The following is a 22,491-nucleotide window of genomic DNA, read 5'->3' on the forward strand; positions in this document are numbered from 1 at the left end:
AACCATCGCTGTACTCAAAATTATGGTGTGCATATTAGTGATTCAATTATTATGTTCATAAAACAATAAACAAATAGTTTTGCTGTTGTTACACTATATACACAGGTTATATATAATTATTTGCATGTTTTGTACACCATAACGAACTACTAAGTTGGTCTTGTGAGTCAAAAAGCAACAAGGAGTGAAACACCAAACACCAGCGAGCCACTCACTGCCACTCCCTCCCTCAACACCACCTCACTCACCCTCATTCACCTCCCACAATACTCTTGTGTATTTATTCACTATACACAGACGTTATATATACGTATTTACATGTTTTGTTCACCATAACTGTACATCCAAGCTTGTATGGTGAGTAAAGGCAGAAAGACGTAGCTACTCACACAGTCAGCTGATCGGCGGCCGCCCTCAAGGCCAGACGCACTAATATTTGTCATCCAACAATATTGTTTGTGGTGTTATTACGCTATATACACACATTATATATAAGTATCTACCTGTTTTATTCACTATACCTGAACAAATAAGCTGGTATGGTGCCCAAAGACCATAGTGGCCATCAGTAAACACCATGCCAAGTCGTGCAGACGACGCTCCTCCCTCACCAAAATGGCGGCTCCCAACCTACTCCTCTCGCTGTTATCTCACACTATACACACGTTATATATAAGTATCTACATTTGTGTTCACCATAACGAACCACTAAGCTGGTATGGTGAGTGCAGTCAATAAATGGTGGCCACACACAGTCAGAAGACGACGCCACAACCCTCCCTCCCACAGCCTTACTCCTCCCTCCATGGAGCACAGCGCTAAATATCACCACAATCCTGCTATTATCAGAATCCTGGTCAGTTTTATCACAGTCAGGGGGCTTCAGTAATACTATCACTGCTAAATAATAAAAGTATCATTTATATTATGGTATTTGTAGGCGATGCTGTGGTCATAAGCTAAACAGCGGTGCTGTGAGCTCGTGCTGGGTGCGCCAGCCTTGGTGGCTTGCTCAATACTGATGCTGTAACACCCAAGAATGTTGGCCTGGATTTTTTTTCTAGGTAGCATCTGGCAACTATCGGTCGTGGCTGTACTATAGCTGCCCCTATCCCAGGCGGGGCGTTTAAATTATAGCACTAGACACGAAATCATATATAAATGATGTGCGCGGTTTCGGGTTTGTCACTGATATCATTTATATATGATATGCGCGGTTTGAGGGTTAATAAACACAGAATTACCAGTTCTTGACTTCTTACCCTCATTACCAGCGTGACCAGCCGTTGACTGAGAATCCCCATCTTGGGGCAATAGTTCCAGCGAGCTCCATTTATTTAATGCTGCATTCTCCTCTAAGTCCTCTGTGCAGGAAGAGGCAAATATCATTTTCAATACAATTATAAAGCATAATAATGACTCACTATTTATAATAAGGTTATATATTTGGCTAATAGATCTTTCAATATAAAATCATGTTCAATATTTATTACCCTTCAAATTTTGTTAAATGTTCAGATTTCAAATGAATTTAATAGATATATATAAATTGTCCTTATTATATATAATGAGGGGGAATATGTTTAAAAGAAAAGGTATGTTAAGTAATATACGGTGAATTCATTCTCTATGAGGAAAAATGCTACTCATTTAAAATTTGCAAGGATCTCCTTAAAAATAACAAAATAATACTGCAGGCGATGAGTCACAATAACGTGGCTGAAGTATGTTGACCAGACCACACACTAGAAATTAAAGGGACGACGACGTTTCGGTCCGTCCTGGACCATTCTCAAGTCGATTGAGAATGGTCCAGGACGGACCGAAACGTCGTCATCCCTTCAATTTCTAGTGTGTGGTCTGGTCAACAAAATAATACTGTATCTAAACAAATTATCATATGAAAACAGTGATGCAACTTGCAGTTATACATGGTAAAGTACTATAGATTTACACAGACTTCCTATCACTAAAAACAACTGTGCCATTGTATCAGGGAACCATAATTGCAGTAATATGTCCAAGCACACCAACTGAATTAAAAGGAAGTATGACAGCATGAGAAGTTTGCTTTTAAAGATCATTCATATAGCCAGTGTGCTCTCTACTGGCTATGGAAGCAAGGGCTTCATGAGCAAAATTATTATTACAGAACAATTAATATGCAGTATGCACTGTATACAATTATGGTTAGAGACATTAAGGGAGGGTTGTAAGGTTTGGGACAAAGGTAGAGGACAAATAAGGCCCTCCTGGAAAATTATTGGTCCTGCAAGCTCCAGGTTTAGTTCCTGTGTGTTGTGATGATGTCATAGCTCACCACCTGTTTTGTAACCATCTCCCAGTATAATATTCCAGTGATGATATTGTTTTATGCCTTGGCGAATTTTCAGGATTCTGTTGTAAGCCAGAGGAAAAATATTTCTTACAAAAAATTAGAGTGCTCCTTCAATGCATTTTATTTAAATGTCATTGGTTAGTATTTTGTATGAATGGAACCCAGCAAATAGGGCACATACAAGGATGAGGAAGCATCGCAGGAATCAAAATAAAAAGAGCCTAAAGGACGTGCCATGGCCTAGCATTCAGGGAATGGCACCGCATAAGAGACCAATGCCGATACCACACCAACTTGAAGAGCTTGACCTCTAAGTGCCCAAATGGTTGGCAAAGTCAGAGGAAAGAAGCTGTGTTGATGGTCCAATCCATAGAGCTGGGAAGGAACATGGACAATTCATCAGCTAGGACGTTGATCACTCCCAGAACACAAACAGCATGGAGGGCCAAATCCCTAGAACTCAGCAGAGGAGCTACTCAATGTGACCAGCTCCAAAAAGACAGGGACCGAAGAACCCTTCCCCAAGTTGAGACAATGAACCAAGAGTCCAAATGGAGCCAGATCAGAGCCCAGAGGGATCCAAACTTTCCTACTGTGTAAGAAAGAGACTCTTGTGAAGGGTATAAGGTAGTACACACACATATAAACAGCAGTGTTGAATGTAGAAAAACAGCCAGGGAATGTTATAAGACATATAAATGAACTATTGGGAGATGTGTATGAAACACATGTGAGTGTGTGTGTGTATTAAACATTATTTGAACTGGGTAGGTTGGACAGAGATGTGTGAGCTCTATTGTGTACTTGGTCCTGAGGGGAAGTTGGAGGAGACTCCCGTCGTCGTTGCTGTGACTTGTGATGGTCTCATACAATAACGATAAGTAATTACCTAAGTGTAATTACAGGATGAGAGCTACGCTCGTGGTGTCCCGTCTCCCCAGCACTCTTTGTCATATAATGCTTTGAAATTACTGACGGTTTTGGCCTCAGTAATTTCAAAGCATATGACAAAGTGCATTGTATCCCATGTATACTATAAGTGCATTGTATCCCATGTATACTATAAGTGCATGCACATAAGTACACTGTATCCCATGTATACTATAGCAATGCTTCCACTCTGTATTAGTGATAGGCTAAGACTAAGTTTATTTATAAAATACTAAGTGTTAAAACTAAGTTTATTTATAGAACCCTGGGTGTAGGTGGTGTTTGTGTTATGTTGATTCTTTCACCCAGATGTCTGTAACATGTGGTCTATTCCCCATCAACTGTGATCCCTATTGGTAAAGTGTTTAGTTGTCAGGACACTGTACTGTTAAACCCCATGCTGCCCTTTGTAGTTATCAGGGAAGTGTGGAGTAGAGGAGCAACCTTAAGCCCCAGTTTGTGTGGACCCCATTCTTCAACTCACCCCTATAGCTTGTGTTTGCTCTTGATCTCACAATTCTGTGAAGTATCCAAGTAACCCTTCCCCCCCCCCCCCATCTATTCAAAATCAAATAAAAAACTCAAAATGTTTATTCAGGTAAAAGTACATACATAGAAGACGAGTTACAAATATAATGATAAATTTATAGATAGAATTAGTATATGCAATACCTAAAGCCACTAATACGCACAGCGTTTTGGGCAAAGAAAATTTAGTTTGTAAACCTCAAAGTAAATTTAGCCTGTGTTGTTGAATATAATCCTGTGTGAAGTTGTACCCCAAGGTGTATTTCTTGTCCTATGTAAAATAGATTTGATGGTTTCAGCTCCAAAGCTTTTTCTAAGTACAAAATAAATAAATAAATAAATAATATATATATATAAATAATATATATATATATAGTATATATATATATATAAATATCTATCTCCCTCCCATTATTTATAAGAGTAAGAGCAGGTGTTGTTAGCTATACTCTAGGGGTATGGCTTTCAATCCCATACCTTACAATCGTGACTGGCACACGGCTGCAAAATCCTGAACCTTACTATGCACCTGCTTGACAATGGGAGGAGGCCAATGACCCTGGCCAGACCAGTGAGGGCAGGTCACCAAGCCCCAACCAAGAACTGAGGCATCTTGGAAGATGTCGAGCGAGGGCAGAGGAAGGCACCAGGGAACTGAACCTTGAAAACCCAAAGAAGAAGAAGCAGGCAATGCAGTAGGCGGCACAGGGCCCCAGAGTCTGCACCTCGTAATCATGAGAGAGGTGAAAGGGGCTGCACTGAAGGACCAAAACAACCTCCGAAGCCAATCCCTGCCCCAAGGAAACAACCAGAAGGCCAAAGTGCAGCTGCTGCACAGCTGCTTGAGCAACCACCGAGGCACCCGGCTCCCTCCTCAACACCAGCCCTCTAGTGGCCTCTCTTGAAAACATGTCATTCAACTGCTTCATTTTACTCATTCTCTTCAAGATTATAACATATTGCCTACTTTATTTCCAAGAGGACATAGCTACTTTTACCCAAGCAGGAAAGATACTGAATGTCAAGTGTCTTCTTCTATCCTGGTGAATATCCAATCTAGCATTGAAGGAACATCACATTCCCTCATTCTCATAGCTAATTTCACGTATTGATACACTAATGTCTCCAGGTTGAGGTTTACGAATCTTCCAGTCCAAAAGTCCTCCATTCTTGCTAGGTCTCCCAGTCTACGGATTTCAAGTTGAAGTCACAAAGTACCAACAGTCGCATGCTACCTTTATCTACTCTTTCTATAATCTCTCTCATGATAGCTATAAAGCCTTCTTTTTTATTGTCCAGCTCCTTCTATGTCCATGTGTGGCAAGCCAGTGGACTGGAGCCATTTATGATTATCAGTTTATCATCCTGATTACAAATTCCCAATGCCATTAAGTCTACTTCTCTCGAGTTGTTAATCATAAATTTGTTTACCTTTATGCGTTCTTTTATCAGCATGGCAAATGCTTCCCCCTTTCCTAATTTTCCTGTCACATCTCCAAATTTAATAGCACCTTGGGAATATGACCTCATATAAAATATCATTTTCTAGTTTCATCTCTGTTGATCACCGTGCTGCGTGGCCTTAAAATATGACATTCCTGCTGTGCGCCAAAAATAAATTCTTTGCAAAAATTGTTTTTCTCTTCTGATATTGTTAAAATGCAGTTTCTGATCATGGGAAATTAAAAAAAATAAACCCTGCCCAGACTCCAAAACCCTCAGAATATTTGGAGCCAGAAGCAGGGTGGAGAAACAGGATGAACAACTGCAGGAAAGGACTAGGTAGCACGGACGAAACCAAAGACGAAGCAACTAACACCCCCCCCCCCCCAAGTCCGGTTCCCTATAACCAAAATGAGGCAGACTCTGGGCATCCTGGGTGAGCAACCAACCTAGTGTGCCGTAGCAACCAATAACGCACATGCAATGCCGAAGCCGCTTGCATCTGAATATCATGATCAGTGGACTGGGTGAAACAGAGTACATGCAAACAACACAACTCACAGGACTCTAGATCAAAGGTGTCACGGACCCAACAGGCAGAATGACAGAGGAAGAACAGGTGATTGTCACCCTGAGACAAGGGGACAGAGCAAACCTCAAACTCACATGAAGCAAGATGGGACCCAGGGAATGCATCCATCGGATCATTGAGCCCCAGTTGGGTTTTCCAGGGGCCCCCTTAGATGCTCTGCTAAGGGAAGCCCAGGCAAGGTACTGCTAATCAACATCCCCAAACTACCAAACTGCTAAAAGCTGAACCCCCAGGACGTGTACATTCACGGCACCTAGTGGACGACCACCAATATATATAATAGGTACCAACACCAAGAGGCAGACCCCCCACCAGGCAGAACAAACAAAAACAAAAGAAAAACCCCGCAAGAGCACAACGACCCAAGCGGAACAGAGGCAGCCTCTGTATTATGGTGAAAACAAGCTACACAGTACCATGTGCCCCTAAAAGTGATGAAACTACCTCCTACCCAGAGACAGACAGTGGCGCATGAAACACCCTGGGGTGACAAGCAATCACCAAGCGGCTAAAGACCTCAGCTGAGGTAGCCCTCAAGCGACTTGTGGAAGATAACTCCAAGCCACAAAGGCAGTACTTACAGAGCACCTAAGGAAGGTAGCCCTAGGTGAATGCAGCCTGAGTACAGGTGAAACTATTTCTGGCTCACACACCACCACTTGGACAAGACTACACCACAAGGCACAGCACTGAAAAAAGATTCAGAACCAGAGTTGCACGACTGCCCAGATCTCACATCAGCCACAGAACTGATGGTGTGGATAGCCAACGTGGGGGGTCTGGAGCTCCCCCTTCCCCCTCCCGGGAAAGGGGGAACTGCACAGACAGCAGCACAGTGACTGCTGTGATGTTATGCTCGTTTGCTCGTTTTTCATTAAGGGGGAATTCTATCCAACAGTTCGGCTTTCAGTAGAAATATTTTAACCAGATAGGGTTTGTTTTGGGGCGCCTACCTTTCTGGGTGACTGATCCGGTCAATGGTAGACATAGAATGCTTCCAACCACACTGTGGTTTCTATAGGCCATTGCTCCTCGTGCCTCTCTGAGGAGGGGCCAGGTTCAGGCTCATGGTCCCCAGTAGGTCTAAGAACTCCATTCGCTTGACTGATGCTAGGGTCTAATACATTCATATCAGCCCAGATAGATCTGGAGAGCTGAAGGGGCTTCCCCCAGAAAGATAGTGTCAACAAAATTTTTTTCCTTCTTCTAATATTATTAAAATGTGTTCACTAATCACAGAGCACTTTACATATAAAGTACAGTGGGGCCTCGACTTACAATGGTAATCCGTTCCCAGAGACAGATCATAAGTCGAAGCGATTTTTCCCATAAGAAATTAATGGAATGGAATTAATCCGTTCCCCACCCTCCAAAATATTAACTTACAAATACATTTTATACTGAATACACTTTTTTTTCTAACTACAATACAGTGCATATGTTTATCTTACCTTTATGGAGGACTCATGATGCATATGGAAGATAGTGGGAGGGGAGAGGAGAAGAGGTGTTACTGTTTGGAAGGGGAGTCCCCTTCCATTATAACATCAGGCAGTGATGACTACTCTGGGGTACACTCTATGTTTTGCCTGCATACCACTAGGACCTGGTTGTGATTCACTGCTTGTTTGTCTCACTAAAAACATTTCCAGAGATTTTTGTTTTTCCATGTTTCTAATTTTTGTCTGTAGTAATGCATCACAGTGTCTTTAAAAAGGTTAAGGACACGGCCTACTGCACCGTGATTTGGGCGAGTTGTTTCAGCAAAAGTTTGCAATTCTTCCCATGCTGCACACATTTTATTAATTAATGAGGAAGGGACATTCTCTACTGGCACATCCTCCCCGGAAGAAATTTCCTCAGCTGCCTCTTCTTGCTGCTCCTTTTGAAGGGCTTGGAGTTCTTCGGTGGTCAGTTCTTCGTTGTGTTCTTCCACCAACTCCTCTACATCAGCACCATCCAACTCCAAACACAATTGTTGCCAACCCAGAGAAACAATTTCCTCAACAAGAGGCACTTCAGGTTCAGGCTCAAACCCCTCAAAGTCTCGTTCTGCAACACATTCAGGCCACAGTTTTTTTCAGCCAGAGATCAAGTTCTTACAGTCACTTCTTGCCAGGCTTTGTCAACAAGTTTTAAAGCACTATAAATGTTAAAATGCTTTTTCCAGAACTCTTTGAGGGTGAGGTTTGTGGCATCCGTCACTTCGACACATCTCCGGAAAAGTGCCCTTTATGAAAGTTTCTTAAAATTGGCAATGATTTTCTGGTCCATAGGTTGAAGTAGAGGAGTGGTGTTGGGAGGAAGGAACTTTATTGTAAGAAACTTAAATTCCTCATCCCATGAATCCTCTAAGCCTAGAGGATGGGCAGGAGCATTATCAAGGAGAAGCAGGGCCTTGAGTGGCCAACTGTTCTCCTGCAAATATTTTTTGATGGCAGGGCACACCACCATATTCACCCACTGTAAAAAATTGCCTAGTCACCCATGCATTAGCTTAGCATGGGTGACTTAGCATTAGCCTTCCACATCACACACATTTTGTGTTTCTGCACATTATATTTCTTGAAAACCCTTGGATTTTCGGAATGATACACAAGCAACGGTTTAATTTTCAAATCGCCACTCGCATTACCACACAACACAGGAGTAAACCGATCTTTCATAGGCTTGTGTCCAGGCAATGACTTCTCCTCCTTGGTAATGTATGTTTTCTTTGGCAATCTTTTCCAGAATAGCCCTGTCTCGTCACAATTAAACACTTGTTGTGGTAGGTATGCCTCACTCTGCACAAAATCTTTAAATTTGCCAATGAATCTTTCAGCCGCTGGTTTGTCTGCGCTGGCAGCCTCCCTATGCCTCACAACACTATGAATTCCACTTCTTTTTCTAAACTTCTCAAACCATCCCCTGCTCGCCTTAAACTCTTTCACTTTTGCATCACTCGTTCCAAGGGTTTTCTTTAAAAGGTCTTCATGCAATTTTCTTGCCTTTTCACAAATGATGGCCTCCGAAACGCTATCACCCGCTAACTCCTTGTTGTGTATCCAAATTTATAATAACTGTTCAACATCCTCGAGTGTTTGTGTTCTATTTTCGTGATTATTGATACACCTTTTGCCACTTTAGCACTCAAAATGTCCTTTTTCTTAGCCAGTATGGTGGATATCGTTGACTGAGATTTGTTGTACTGCCTAGCCAGTTCACCTACCCGCACACCATCTTCATATTTACAAATGATCTCTTGTTTCTGCTCTATGGTCATTCTTACATGGGATCTCATATGTTGAGCCTTACCACTGACTTTCCTGGGACTCATGGGGTGATATATAATAATTACTTTAATGATCAAAATGCAAAAAATCACCACAAAAGCGGAATTTCTTATAGGCGCGATCGTCACTAAGCGGGCAGCTGTAGTAAACTGAGGCAGGTCGGCCGCGTGACTGGGAACCACGCGCTCGGTCGACCCGAACGTGTACCAACAAATATCATTAGTCGACGACACCATCGTATGTCGAGTCGCATTTTTCGATGAAATTTACTTCGTAACTCGAAATTATCGTAAGTAGGGGCAATCGTAAGTCGAGGTGCCACTGTACTAAAGAAATTGTTTACGACTTTTGTTAGACCTAAGCTGGAATATGCAGCGGTTGTATGGTGCCCATATCTTAAGAAGCACATCAACAAACTGGAAAAGGTGCAACGACATGCCACTAAGTAACTCCCAGAACTGAAGGACATGAGCTACGAGGAGAGGTTAAAGGCATTAAATATGCAAAAACTAGAAGATGGAAGAAAAAGAGGCGATATGATCACTACATCAAAATAGTAACAAGAATTGATAAAATTGATAGGGAAGAATTCCTGAGACCCGGAACTTCAAGAACAAGAGGTCATAGATTTAAACCAACGAAACAAAGCTGCCGGAGAAATATAAGAAAATTCACTTTTGTAAACAGAGTGGTAGACAGTTGGAACAAGTTAGGTGAGAAGGTGGTGGAGGCCAAAACCGTCAGTAGTTTCAAAGCGTTATATGACAAAGAGTGCTGGGAAGACGGGACACCACGAGCGTAGCTCTCATCCTGTAACTACACTTAAGTAATTACACTTAGGTAATTACACACACACACACCACACACACACATATAGGGATACCATCTCTGGTGCAACTGAAGGGACTCATAGCCTTGGAGAAGAGAATAAAGTGTATTCAGGAAAGATCTTGTGGATTCTTACTGAACAATAATAATTATATATATATGTTGTACTTAGTAGCCAGAACATCATACTTGGCCTACTATGCAAGGCCCAATTTGCCTAATAAGCCAAATTTTACTGAATTTATATATTTTTCCAATTTTTTTCTTGTGAAATGATAAATCTGTCCATTTCATTATGTACAAGTTAATTTGTTTAAATTTCAGTTAATTCTAACGTAGATATAAGACCGAACCTAACCAACCCTACCAAACCTAACCTAACCTATCTTAACCTCTTAACCCTTGTGTGGCTCACGGCTAATTAGCATTTGTCACCCACAGGCACATACAAAAAAAAAAAAATTATTTTTTCTTCTAAACCTGTTAATTTGTGTTCTCTGATCATGTGAAAAATAATAAAAAAATCATAAGTGGCATATAATGCCCGCTATAGGGCGGGAAGTCTGGCAAAAAATAGGCGCTGACGCAGCGTGCGTCCCAGACGGTCTGTTGATCGCCAGCTGTCAGGCCGGAGTGGCCACAAAGAGATAATTACCTAATTATTTCAATGTCTCTGATTGATTTTTTGTAGTTTTTTGTTGTAATATTATTCAATAGTGTGTAGTGTGATATATTTATATAATAAAATGAGTATCATCGCTATATTCAAAAATATGGTGTGCATATTGTTGATTCAATTATTATGTTCATCAAACAGTGAACAAATACTTTGTCGGTTATTACACTATATACACACGTTATACATAAGTATCTGCATGTTTTGTTCACCATAACGAACCACTAAGTTGGTATTATGAGTCAAAAAGCAACGAGGAGTGACCACCACACACCAGCCAGCCACTCGCTGCCACTCACTCCCTCAACACCTCACTCGCCCACATTCTCCTCCCACAATACTGTTTTTGCTTTTATTCACTATATACAGACGTAATATATAAGTATCCACATGTTTTGTTCACCACAACTGTACAACTAAGTTGATATAGTTAGTCCAGGCACTAAGAGACTTCGCTACACACAGTCAGGTGGCAGTTGCTTCCCTCACACATTCAAGGTCAGATGCACTAAAATTTCACCCCCAACAATACTGTTGGTGGTGTTATGACCCTATATACACTCGTTATATATAAGTATCTACATGTTTTGTTCACCATAACTGTTCAACTAAGCCGGTATAATGCCCAAAGAACATAGTGGCCACCCCTACCAACATGACAAATCATACAGATGTTGCCACACCCATCACCAAAATGGCCCCCCCACACTCCTCTTGCTGTTATTACACTGTATATACAAGTTATATATAAGTACAGTGGCACCTCAACTTACGATTGCCCCTACTTACGATAATTTCGAGTTATGATGTAAATTTCATCGAAAAATGCGACTCGACATCCGATGGTGTCGTCGACTTACAATATTTGTTGGTACACTGTTCGGGTCAACCGAGTGCGTGGATCACGGTCACGCGCTGACCTGCCTCAGTTTACTACAGCTGCCCTGCTTAGTGACGATCACTTCTATAAGAAATTTCACTTTTGTGGTGATTTTTTGCATTTTGAACATTAAAGTAATTATTATATATCACACATGAGTCCCAGGAAAGTCAGTAGTAAGGCTCAACATATGAGATCCCATAGTAAGGATGACCATAGAGCAGAAACAAGAGATCATTCGTAAATATGAAGATGGTGTGCGGGTTGTTGGACTGGCTAGGCAGTACAAGAAATCTCAGTCAACGATATCCACCATACTGGCTAAGAAAAAGGACATTATATGTGCTAAAGTGATGCATCATTACAGACACATGTTAAACGAAGGGAAAAAAAATGTCTCTTGACAAAATAATAGTGAGACAAACAAGCACTGAACCACAACCAGGTCCTAGTGGTGTTCAGGCAAAATGTAGGAGAGAGAGAGTACCCCAGAGAAAACATCACTGCCTGATGTGATAATGGAAGGGGACTCCCCTTCCAAACGGTAACAACTCTCCTCCTCCCCCCCTCATCACCATCTTCCATACACCACCAAGAGCCCTCCATAAAGGTAAGATAAACTTAGGTACTGTATTGTAGTTAGAAAAAAAACATTGTATTCAGTACTAAATGTATTTGTATGTTAATATTTTGGAGGGTGGGGAACGGATTAATTCAAATCCCTTTAAAGCTCTTGATGGCATATGGAAGATGGTGATGAGGGAGGAGGAGCGTTGTTACTGTTTGGAAGCTCTCGGCGCTCAAAAAAAACAATACCCCAGATGCTTTCGGCACTTCGCGCACCTACGCGGTAAGACCGAAAAGTGTACACTCTTTTAACTGTCCTGACAATAATTGAAGGCGCACGTATTTAAATTTGGTATCACTGTGTTCGCAATTATATTGTCTATAAGAGCATACCTATAAAATGCCGCCCAAGCATAAGGAGTATCAACACCAAATAAAAAACTATGCAGATCACTCGCCGAGAGCGCCAAACAGCAACAAAATGTTTCCACTCTCTTAATGGTTGCGAAGCCTACAGTTGTCCTACATCGCTAATTTTGGTATCATTGGAATCGCAATAGAATTCTCTACACGGACATATGCATATGAATGTTTAATATAGGTAATTGCCCACCCGCAAGAGTGTGTGAAGTGGAGAGTAGTTAGCCGCGAGCGCACTGGCGAAAACACAGGGGGGAAATCATGCTTGGAAAGTTTATACGTTTCCTGACCCTACTTTTCTATGTACGTATTTCTTTTTTATACCAATGTGTTCGCAATAAAATTTTCTATAAGATGAAATGTATAACATTTGTACAAAGCATGTGTAAGAGAAGCGCCAAATATAGAACCACGTCGCTCAGTATGCGTTTGCGGCAGAAACGAACGCATTGTTTTCGTTCGTTTGATGTTTGTCATGTTTATACTTGTTGAAACATTTTATAATTTGTATGACAGTGATCGCAGTAAAATTCCCTACACAGACATATACATAACACATACAAATATTTCCCACGTGTTGGATATATCAACGGCTAAAGGGAACCCACTGCCACACGCTCGCCACACCCCCAAACATACTTTGTGTATTTTTTTTTTTTACTCATAGAAGTTTGTGATATAATATTCATTCTGGTACCAAAAAATTCGCAAATAAAACGTATATAATCTGAGAGTATCCCCATCCATTTCGGTTAAAAAATGGAATTTATAGAAATATTTTTTCGATGGACGAGAAAAGTAGGCTGTTATGCGGAATCGTAAGAAAAACCAGTGACGAGTTATCTCTAATCTAAAGCGCGAAAGTGTTAAGCAAAAGGGCCTTGCATAGTAGGCTGAGAAGTGCATTATATTACATTATATATAATGTAATATATATATATATATATATATATATATATATATATATATATATATATATATATATATATATATGTATATTATATGTATATATATATATATATATATATATATATATATATATATATATATATATATATATATATATATATATATATATATATATATATATATATATATATGTCGTACCTAGTAGCCAGAACGCACTTCTCAGCCAACTATGCAAGGCCTGATTTGCCTAATAAGCCAAGTTTTCCTGAATTAATATATTTTTTCTAATTTTTTTCTTATGAAATGATAAAGCTACTCATTTCATTATGTTTGAGGTAAATTTTTTTTTATTGGAGTTAAAATTAACGTAGATATATGACCGAACCTAACCAACCCTACCTAACCTAACCTAACCTATCTTTATAGGTTAGGTTAAGTTAGGTAGCCGAAAAAGTTAGGTTAGGTTGGGTTAGGTAGGTTAGGTTGTCGAAAACCAATAAATTCATGAAAACTTGGCCTATTAGGCAAATCGGGCCTTGCAAAGTAGGCTGAGAAGTGCGTTCTGGCTACTAGGTACGACATACATATATATATATATATATATATATATATATATATATATATATATATATATATATATATATATATATATATATATATGTTGTACCTAATAGCCAGAACGTCGTACTCGGCCTACTATGCAAGGCCCGATTTGCCTAATAGGCCAAGTTTTCCTGAATTTATGTATTTTTCTATTTTTTTCTTATGAAATGATAAATCTGTCCATTTTATTATGTATAAGTTAATTTTTTAAAATTTGAGTTAAAACTAATATAGATATATGACCAAACCTAACCAACCCTACCTAACCTAACCTAACGTATCTTAACCTAACCTAAAGTAACACAACTAAGTCAATAAATTATGTTCCTAATATAATATAATAATAATAATTCTAATAAACTAATTGGAAACAATTTATTGAAATTATAGAAAATCACTCGGCCTATTAGGCAAATCGGACCTTGCATAGTAGGCCGAGAAGTGCAGTTCTGGCTACTAGGTACGACATATATATATATATCTTAAAAAGACTACTGCATTGCATAACTTGAAGCTAGAACTGAATTTGAGGACTTTGTTTTAAATATAGTGTGCTGTGGATGGTTGGATAACTAGAACTTGTATTAGGGTTGACATCTCGATCAGGTACAAAGGCACTTGATATTTGTTGTTATGCTCATAAAAATGACTACAAAGGAGTAATATAAAGCTATCTAGGTGTTTCCAGATAACAGTCTTGAAAATTAAATAAATTAAAATAAGAACACAAATCTAAAGAAAACTTAGAAATTAAATGATAGCAAGTAAGAACTTTTAAGTTAGAAATGATAAGCAGTACTATGAATAGTCACTGAAAATGAACAAATGAGGGTCTACAAGAAATAAAATACTGGTACTTGAGAGACAAATAATAGCCGGATGGTTAAACATAAACTTTACAAAATGGAAACAGAATGATACTTAAGTAACATTAAAAAGATGCAGAAACTAAATAGGAAACTGGAAATGTAAGAACTATGAGAAATAGCATTATTATACTGAAACCAAACTGTTAATCAATTAAGTTCTATAATGGAACAAATGAATATGACACACCACTAGTGGATTAATTGGTATACTGTACATGCAAGAGTGGGCAAGCCTGGGCAGGACACACTAGTACATACCCTTTATAATGGGGATGGCTGACCCTGCATAAAACAAACAAATGAACAAATGAGACACGAGAACATGCACATCTGCACCATACAGAACTGTGAAATCTATCCATCTATGACTTGGTTTAGATATATCTATAATGTTATTCAGATAAGGGTACCATATGTAATAAAATTAATAGTATAGATTTATCTAGACTATGCAAAAACACAAATAAAAAGTGTTTTGAGAGCAGATAAAAAGCTTGTTTTTGATCAGGTTACTAAGCTGCTTGGGCAGAGTGGTGCACTTGCCAAGTACGTAATGTAACAAAGCGCAGTCAGGGCCAGTCAACATTCTGCACCTGCACAGTGGAGTATTACTTCTAACATTCTTGCTGCATCATACTGGGGCAAGGAAGGCACAGCAGAAGACTTTTCAGTACAGAATGACTTCCAGAAGTTTCAGTCATCTACAAACAAAAGTTCTTAAAAGCACTACTCAAAATCAAAGTGACAGCTTAGAAGCAGTGTGTGAACCGATAGTTGGCCCACCTGGCTATTACCAAAACTACCACAAAATATCAGCACCTACAAGTCAATAAGGTAGTTAGGTGCCGTCTTCCTTAAATTTGGCCTGACTAGAGCCTAAAACATTACTGGGAAAGTTGGGACAAATAGGGAAGGAATGAAAACACCTTGGTGGCCTGCTCAGAAGACACTATTTTCACTTTTACCATTAATCATTATAAAACTCAATATGGTGAATGAATGTTAAACAAGAAGACATATTACAATGTATAAACAATACAGCATACCTTATTTACATAAAAAAAAAAAAAAGTTGAAATAGGTGTGTGCGAGTGACATTGATACTGCTGCCAACAGATAGCAGCATTTACTGGGGTTCGGCACCTGTTTTGAAGGTCAGAGGACCTGGATGAATGCTACATGACTTGGAAATGTTTTTCTAAGTACAAAGAAGCAGCTCACCCTGGAAACACAAACCGAAACTGTCTCTATTTTCCGCTTGTAACAACTTGTAATAAAGTTGTTACATCTTGGCTTAATGTGTTTATGACGTATTGGAACGTTGTTACAACTTGATATATTGGTTGTTATAACTGGTTAGGTGGTGTTAAAACTTGTTCGAACGTTGTACCAACGTCGTAGTTTCGGTGTGTGTTTGGCGGGCACATACCAATGTCAAGCCCCTTTTCCTTGAATTGGCTAGTATTACAAAGCATAGCCAGAATTTACTGAAAAATAAAGGACTCAGCCAGTCTATGTATGCTGATGGGGAATGACAATGTATGTGAGATTGGCTGAGGCTATGTACTCTGATGACAGGTGTGTGCTGACATCTGGTGGAGGTCAAGTGTAGTGGCCTAGCAGGCCAATTTGTAGTTAGCAAGAGCACTTCTTGGTTGTCTTATTAAGGCTAATTACCACTTGCATGGCTTTTGAGTGTAGTTGAATGAACCCTCTGGAAGATATTGCAGGATTGATAAAGTATTTTCCAGTGCCTGTCTTGCCCCAGTATGAGCCATCGGAGACATTTAAAAAGGTCCTCATAGTTTTGGATAAAATGTCAACCAGCTTTGTCTGTGCTTGGTCCTGTCCTTGAAAATAACAGAACACTGCCATATGGAACAATCTAATGAAATAGATAAAAGAGTTCTCAATATTATTTAGACTGACATAAATATAAATATAAATAATTTATTGCTGCCATGCAATGAAGGTGAGCTAAATGCAAGCATAGTTTTAGTACATATGGTATATTTACCATTTTGTTTTGGTAAAGAAACCTACTTAATGAACTGAAATATATAAAGAATTTAAAAACATTTATCTTACCAAATCAAAATGGAATGTTTGCAACAAATGTTCCACACTGCAATTTGATTCTAAATCATGTGATGAATGGAATTCAAAATAAAAGAACATTAAAATTTAAATTTATGCTCAAGTCATAGATATAACAATTTTAACAAATATAGTTTTGAAATTAGAGAGAATACCAGCACTCTCTTGGACATAACAAAAAGCATTCATTATTGTCTTCAAAGACATCATATATGCAGGTATGAGTAAAATAAGATTTCTCACATGAATGCAAAATTATACCATACTAATTAAATAACCTAATAGGATTAATAAGAACTCAAACACATCAAACTATGAACCATTTTGCAAAGTAAATTACTTTCCTCCTAAATTTCTTATAGCAATTTAAACTTTTGTATTACTGTAAATATATAATTTTTAACCAATGATTATATTTTCATAAAAACCTACCAGTGTTCTGAGAAGATCAAAGGGAAAAGTCGTTGCCATAACATTCTCTTGAATTTGAGTATAATATTCCATTAATCATGACAGATATATGTTCCAAAATTAGACCTTCAAAATATGTGAGTGAAAAATAAAACATTTAGCATTCCCATTTACAATGATGTACAAGTAATTTAAATACCAAATGATTTTTTGAACATTTATTACTGCAAACTATAATTTGTATAAAACCAGCGTTGAATGTAATTAAACTCCATTTTCTGGGCGAGCCCTGGAGGCTCCCTGAAGCTTATTGAGCTAATGTATGTTATATTAGACCGGGACATTAGCTATGGTGTTCAGACCTACCAGGGATCAGCGCCAGAACCTGCCCCCCTCCCCCTGTGGTTGGGGTTTTCCTTATCTGCCATCGACCAGGGTTAGGCACCCAGAAAGGTAGGCATAACACAACAAACCCCACATGGTAAGAAACAACAAAAACCGAAAAGAAAGGTAGAACTCCCTTCAATCTCAAGGAAACAAGCAAACATAACACACTACTGCCGTGTAGCCCTCCCTCTACCGGGAGTGAGACAGGGGGGCCCAAAACCTCCCCGCGCCGACTGCCTAGCACTTCAGTTCGGAAGCTAAGCTTCAACATGAAAAAACTGCCGACTGGTGGGAGGGAGGGTTGCCAGGGAACCTCCAGAGCTCACCTAGAAAATGGCATTTCATTACATTCAACGCTGGTTTTCTGAGGGGAGCCCCTACGGCTTCCTGGAGCTACATACCCAATCTTGAGGTTATCTTGAGATAATTTTGGGGCTTTTAGTGTCCCCGTGGCCCGGTCCTCGACCAGGCCTCCACCCCCAGGAAGCAGCCCGTGACAGCTGACTAACACCCAGGTACCTATTTTACTGCTAGGTAACAGGGATATAGGGTGAAAAAAACTCTGCCCATTGTTTCTCGCCGGCGCCCAGGATCGACCCCGGGACAACAGGATCACAAGTCCAGCGTGCTGTCCGCTCGGCCGACCGGCTTCCTTCGATCCAAAGAGAAGGAAAAGAGAGGGCTGAACCAGGAGGCGGCTGCCACAAACTCTGCAACGCGAAGTCGAGACAACAGGCTGCAACCTGCGACCCAAAGCAACACAAGAACGCCCAGGAGCAGATACGCTTACAAAATGACAAGCGGCCAGGACCTGTGCGACCACCAAATCCCCGGACCCGAATATGAGCCCAAGACATGTTACCAAACATGTCAGCCAAAGCTGAAAACGGCCGAACGGCAAAGGCGCGAGGATAGACCACAGGCTAGCTAGACTGAATAATTCTGCGGACGACCTGGGAGACCCAATCCCTGGAACAGTGAATGAGGGAAACCAGATCAACCCAAAGCGCATCACCAGCCACCAAAACTGAGGTGTGCAGGTAACGGCGAAGAGCCACAACAGGACACAACACATGATGCACCCCCGGGCAAACCAACAACCATCAATAATCCAAGGACCCCTCCTGAAAGCAGCCATCTCGGTCTTTGCCAGAAAAGACGGAGAAGCCTGCAAACGTACAAACCTACCACCAGTACCATAAGAGCAGAAACCCATGCACAGGAGGAGAGCAAGAAGCTCCCCGACTTGACCCCCAGAGGCCAATGCCAACAAAAACAGGGTCATGGGAAAACAATCTTGAACTGAAGGGGCCACCACAAACCGAGGAGAGGAAAGATAGGAGAACACCTTTTCCAAGGACCAGGATGGCTCAAGCGGCACATGAGCAGGCCGGAGGTGAAACAAAGCACGAGAAAGCATACAGAACGAGGCAGAAGTGATGTCCACCCCAAACGCAAGCTGGAGCGGCTCCACCAGCACCACACGATATGAGGCGACAGTAATAAGCATTAAATGATGGTCCTGAAAAAAACAAGAAAGGACAAGACAACCTGATCCGAAAGAGAAGACAACCTATGAAGAGCAAGAAAATGGTGAAAAGAAACGCCAGGAAACTTCATACGGTTGCCGAGACGAAGCTTGCAGGTGGGACACCATCAACGAAGCCACCTGATCACCATCGATACACCCGTGTCAAAAAGACCAGACACGAAGAGCTGAGGAGAAGGCCAAACCAGCAACATACCAGACCGGTCCAACCTGCCGAAAGAGACGGAACCACGGGAAATGCCCCGGGTTCGGACACCGAACAAGCAGCATCTGAAAAGAAAAGTGAGCCGGCCACCAAGAGGCCACAAGGACTACTCTCCCTGGGAAGGACTTCAAATGAGCCAGAACCCGAAGCAGCAGCTGGACCAGGGACAAGAGGTACAAGTAACTCCAACTCAACCAGTCCTGCCAAAAGGCATCCACCGCAAATGCCTCGCAGGCGGGGAAGGGCGCCACATAGAATGGGAGACGCCAAGACCATGCCGACACAAGGATGTCCATGTCCGTGAGTCCATATGTCCGGCAGAGCCAACGGAACGACTGTGACGACTGGCCATCAAGAACTGGGCCAGCCACCAAGAGGCCACGAGGACTACTCTCCCTGGGAAGGACTTCAAACGAGCCAGAACCTGAAGCAACAGCTGGACCGGGGGGAAAGAGGTACAAGTAACTCCAACTCGACCAGTCCTGCCAAAAGGCATCCACCGCAAACGCCTTGCAGGCGGGGAAGGGCGCAACATAGAATGGGAGACGTCGAGACCATGCGAGACAAAAGCGATATTTTTAAGAGGACAGGTTGTGGCAGGAGGAACAGGCTCGAAAAACCTCAGTCCCCAACCTGAACAGGGCAGCCCCTGTAGCCACCTGAGTCTCAGCACCAACTAAACCCCGCCCCGACCACGAAACCCACAGACGGTCAGGAGCCAGGAACAGGGAGGGGAAAGGGGCGAACAATACCTAAACAAAACGGGGCGGCCTCGGGGCATCCAGGTGGGAAACCGACCTAGCGCGTTGCAGCAACCTAAACCGAGCTTGCAATGCAGATGCCACCCGTACTCTAACAGTAAGGACATCAGGAGAGTACTGGAGAACAAGCAGAGAACACAACTCACAAGACTCCAGGTCAAGGCGTCGCAAGAGGCAGCATGACCGAGGTAAAAGTGGCGCCTGTCACCATGAAACAAGGGCACAGCAACCAACGAACCCGCACAAGACGGGGTGGAACTCAGACGACACATCCATTGGTCCACTGAGCCCTGACAGGGTTTTCCTGGGCCCGTAGGGTTACAACTACGAGAAGCCCGGGCAAGGTGTCGCTAACCGGTTAACACCCAAATCTAACAGGGGGAGATGCTAACACTGAAAACCCCTGAGACATGTACAATTATGGGAGCCTAGCAGAGGGCCACCAAACAACACCATTGAAACTATAGCCACATTAGGCAGACCCACACCAGGCAAATGAAAATAAAAATAAAATAAAACCCAGCAAAAGTACACCGTCCCCAGAAGCAACATGAACCGGTCGCTGCGCAGGTAGCAGGTCATGCAACACCTTGATGCCCCAACTAGCATGATACCAGTCCCTACCCAAGGCCAAACAAGGGGCCCCCAAGCCCCAGCTGGCCTCAAAGGTGAGGCAAATGCCGAGCAGCAAGAACGTCTATGGGAATGGTTCCCGAACGCCCCAGGGAAGATAACCCTGTCACGCAGGGGCAGTACTCACAGGGTGCTTTGGGAAGGAGGCCCCTAAGAGCATGCTGCCCCGGTATTGATGAGGAACACCTGGCCACCACATAACACAATAACAAAGCAGTGAGAGCCATGAAGGCAAACACCGCCTAGGAAACTGAGGCCAGAGAAGCGTTTATCCTGGTTGACATTAGCTTACGAACTGGAGTGCCATGCAGCCAGTGCGGTGAGGTCTGAGGCCCCCCTACTCCCTCTCGGGGAAGAAAGAGCTGCGCGGATGAGCGGTGCGGTAGTAGTGTGTTACATTTGCTTGTTTGCTTATTTGCTCCTTTCCTTAGGATTGAAGAGAGTTCTACCTCCCTGTTCGGTTTTTGTTGTTAGTTTCTTACCATGTGGGGTTTGTTTTGTTACGCCTACCTTTCTGGGTGCCTAACCCTGGTCGATGGCAGATAAGGAAAAACCCCAACCACAGGGGGGGGGGGGGTTTCTAGAGCCATTGCTCCCTGAAACCTCTATGAAGGGGCCAGGTTCTGGCACTGGTCCCTGGTAGGTCTCAACTCCATAGCTAATGTCCCGGTCTAATATAAAATACATTAGCCCAATAAGCTCCAGGGAGCCATAGGGGCTCCCCTCAGAAAACTATATTATTAACTTTTCATCTCCATTTCGGTCAACCCAACACTATCAACATCCACCACCTCTTCCATATAAATATCAATGCTCCAGCAACAATGATAATCATGATAGCAAGTGGATCAGGACTTCTTGTATTAGTGAGTACAAATAAAATACTGTACTGTTGAATTTAAGCTATGAACTTTTAAATTTTTCCCCCTACATTTAACATTAAACTGCGCAACACTCATATGAAGTGTTGCGTATGATATTGTTGCATTGTGTTCTTATGCACTTCATATAAATAGGGATAGATAAAGATAAACTGTTTAACACGGGTGGAATGCAAACAAGGGGACACAGGTGGAAAATGAGTTCCCAAATGAGCCAAAGGGACGTTAGAAGGAACTTTTTCAGTGTCAGAGTAGATAGAATGCATTAGGAAGTAATGTGGCGGAGGCTGACTCCATACACAGTTTCAAATGTAGATATGAAAGAGCCGAGTAGGCTCAGGAATCTGTACACCAGTTGATTGACAGTTGAGAGGCCGGACCAAAGAGCCAGAGCTCATCCCCCGCAAGCACAACTAGGTGAGTACAACTAAGTGAGTACACAGACAGACACACACACGCACACACACATAGTACTATTCACACAAATGAATAGATATACAATGTAGAAATTCAAATGTCAGCATTGTAAATGGGAATAATTCTGTAAAATAATTTTTTCATGTGAATATACATTACAATATTGCTAAAGATTATGCAAGATATTTCCACGATTCATGATTTAATTATGACAAGATTGTCCCGTTATCTAAAGTATAAAAATATAAAAATCCAGCAGAGTGTAATACAATGCCTCATTTTGGTGAGCCAC

At 41.5% G+C, this 22,491-nt stretch overlaps 1 protein-coding gene across 12 annotated transcripts in view; it reads right to left on the reverse strand.

The window, feature by feature from the left end:
• The window catches only part of rdgB (retinal degeneration B), a 507,955-nt gene that overhangs the window by 276,695 nt on the left and 208,769 nt on the right, over positions 1-22,491 (reverse strand). For 5 of the 12 annotated variants that reach the window (XM_045726080.2, XM_069311949.1, XM_069311954.1 and 2 more), the window contains 2 exons: positions 15,117-15,140; positions 1,263-1,364 (listed from right to left, as the gene is read on the reverse strand). The exons of 2 other annotated variants lie outside the window; for them this stretch is intronic. In XM_045726080.2, coding sequence (XP_045582036.1) covers positions 1,263-1,364; positions 15,117-15,140 — 126 coding nt within the window. The remainder of the gene's footprint in view (positions 1-1,262; positions 1,365-15,116; positions 15,141-22,491) is intronic. 5 more of the 12 variants (XM_069311951.1, XM_045726081.2, XM_069311957.1 and 2 more) reach the window with 1 other exon arrangement.

This window comes from Procambarus clarkii, chromosome 71 (assembly GCF_040958095.1).
Source record: "Procambarus clarkii isolate CNS0578487 chromosome 71, FALCON_Pclarkii_2.0, whole genome shotgun sequence".
Classification (NCBI taxonomy): Eukaryota; Metazoa; Arthropoda; class Malacostraca; order Decapoda; family Cambaridae; genus Procambarus; species Procambarus clarkii.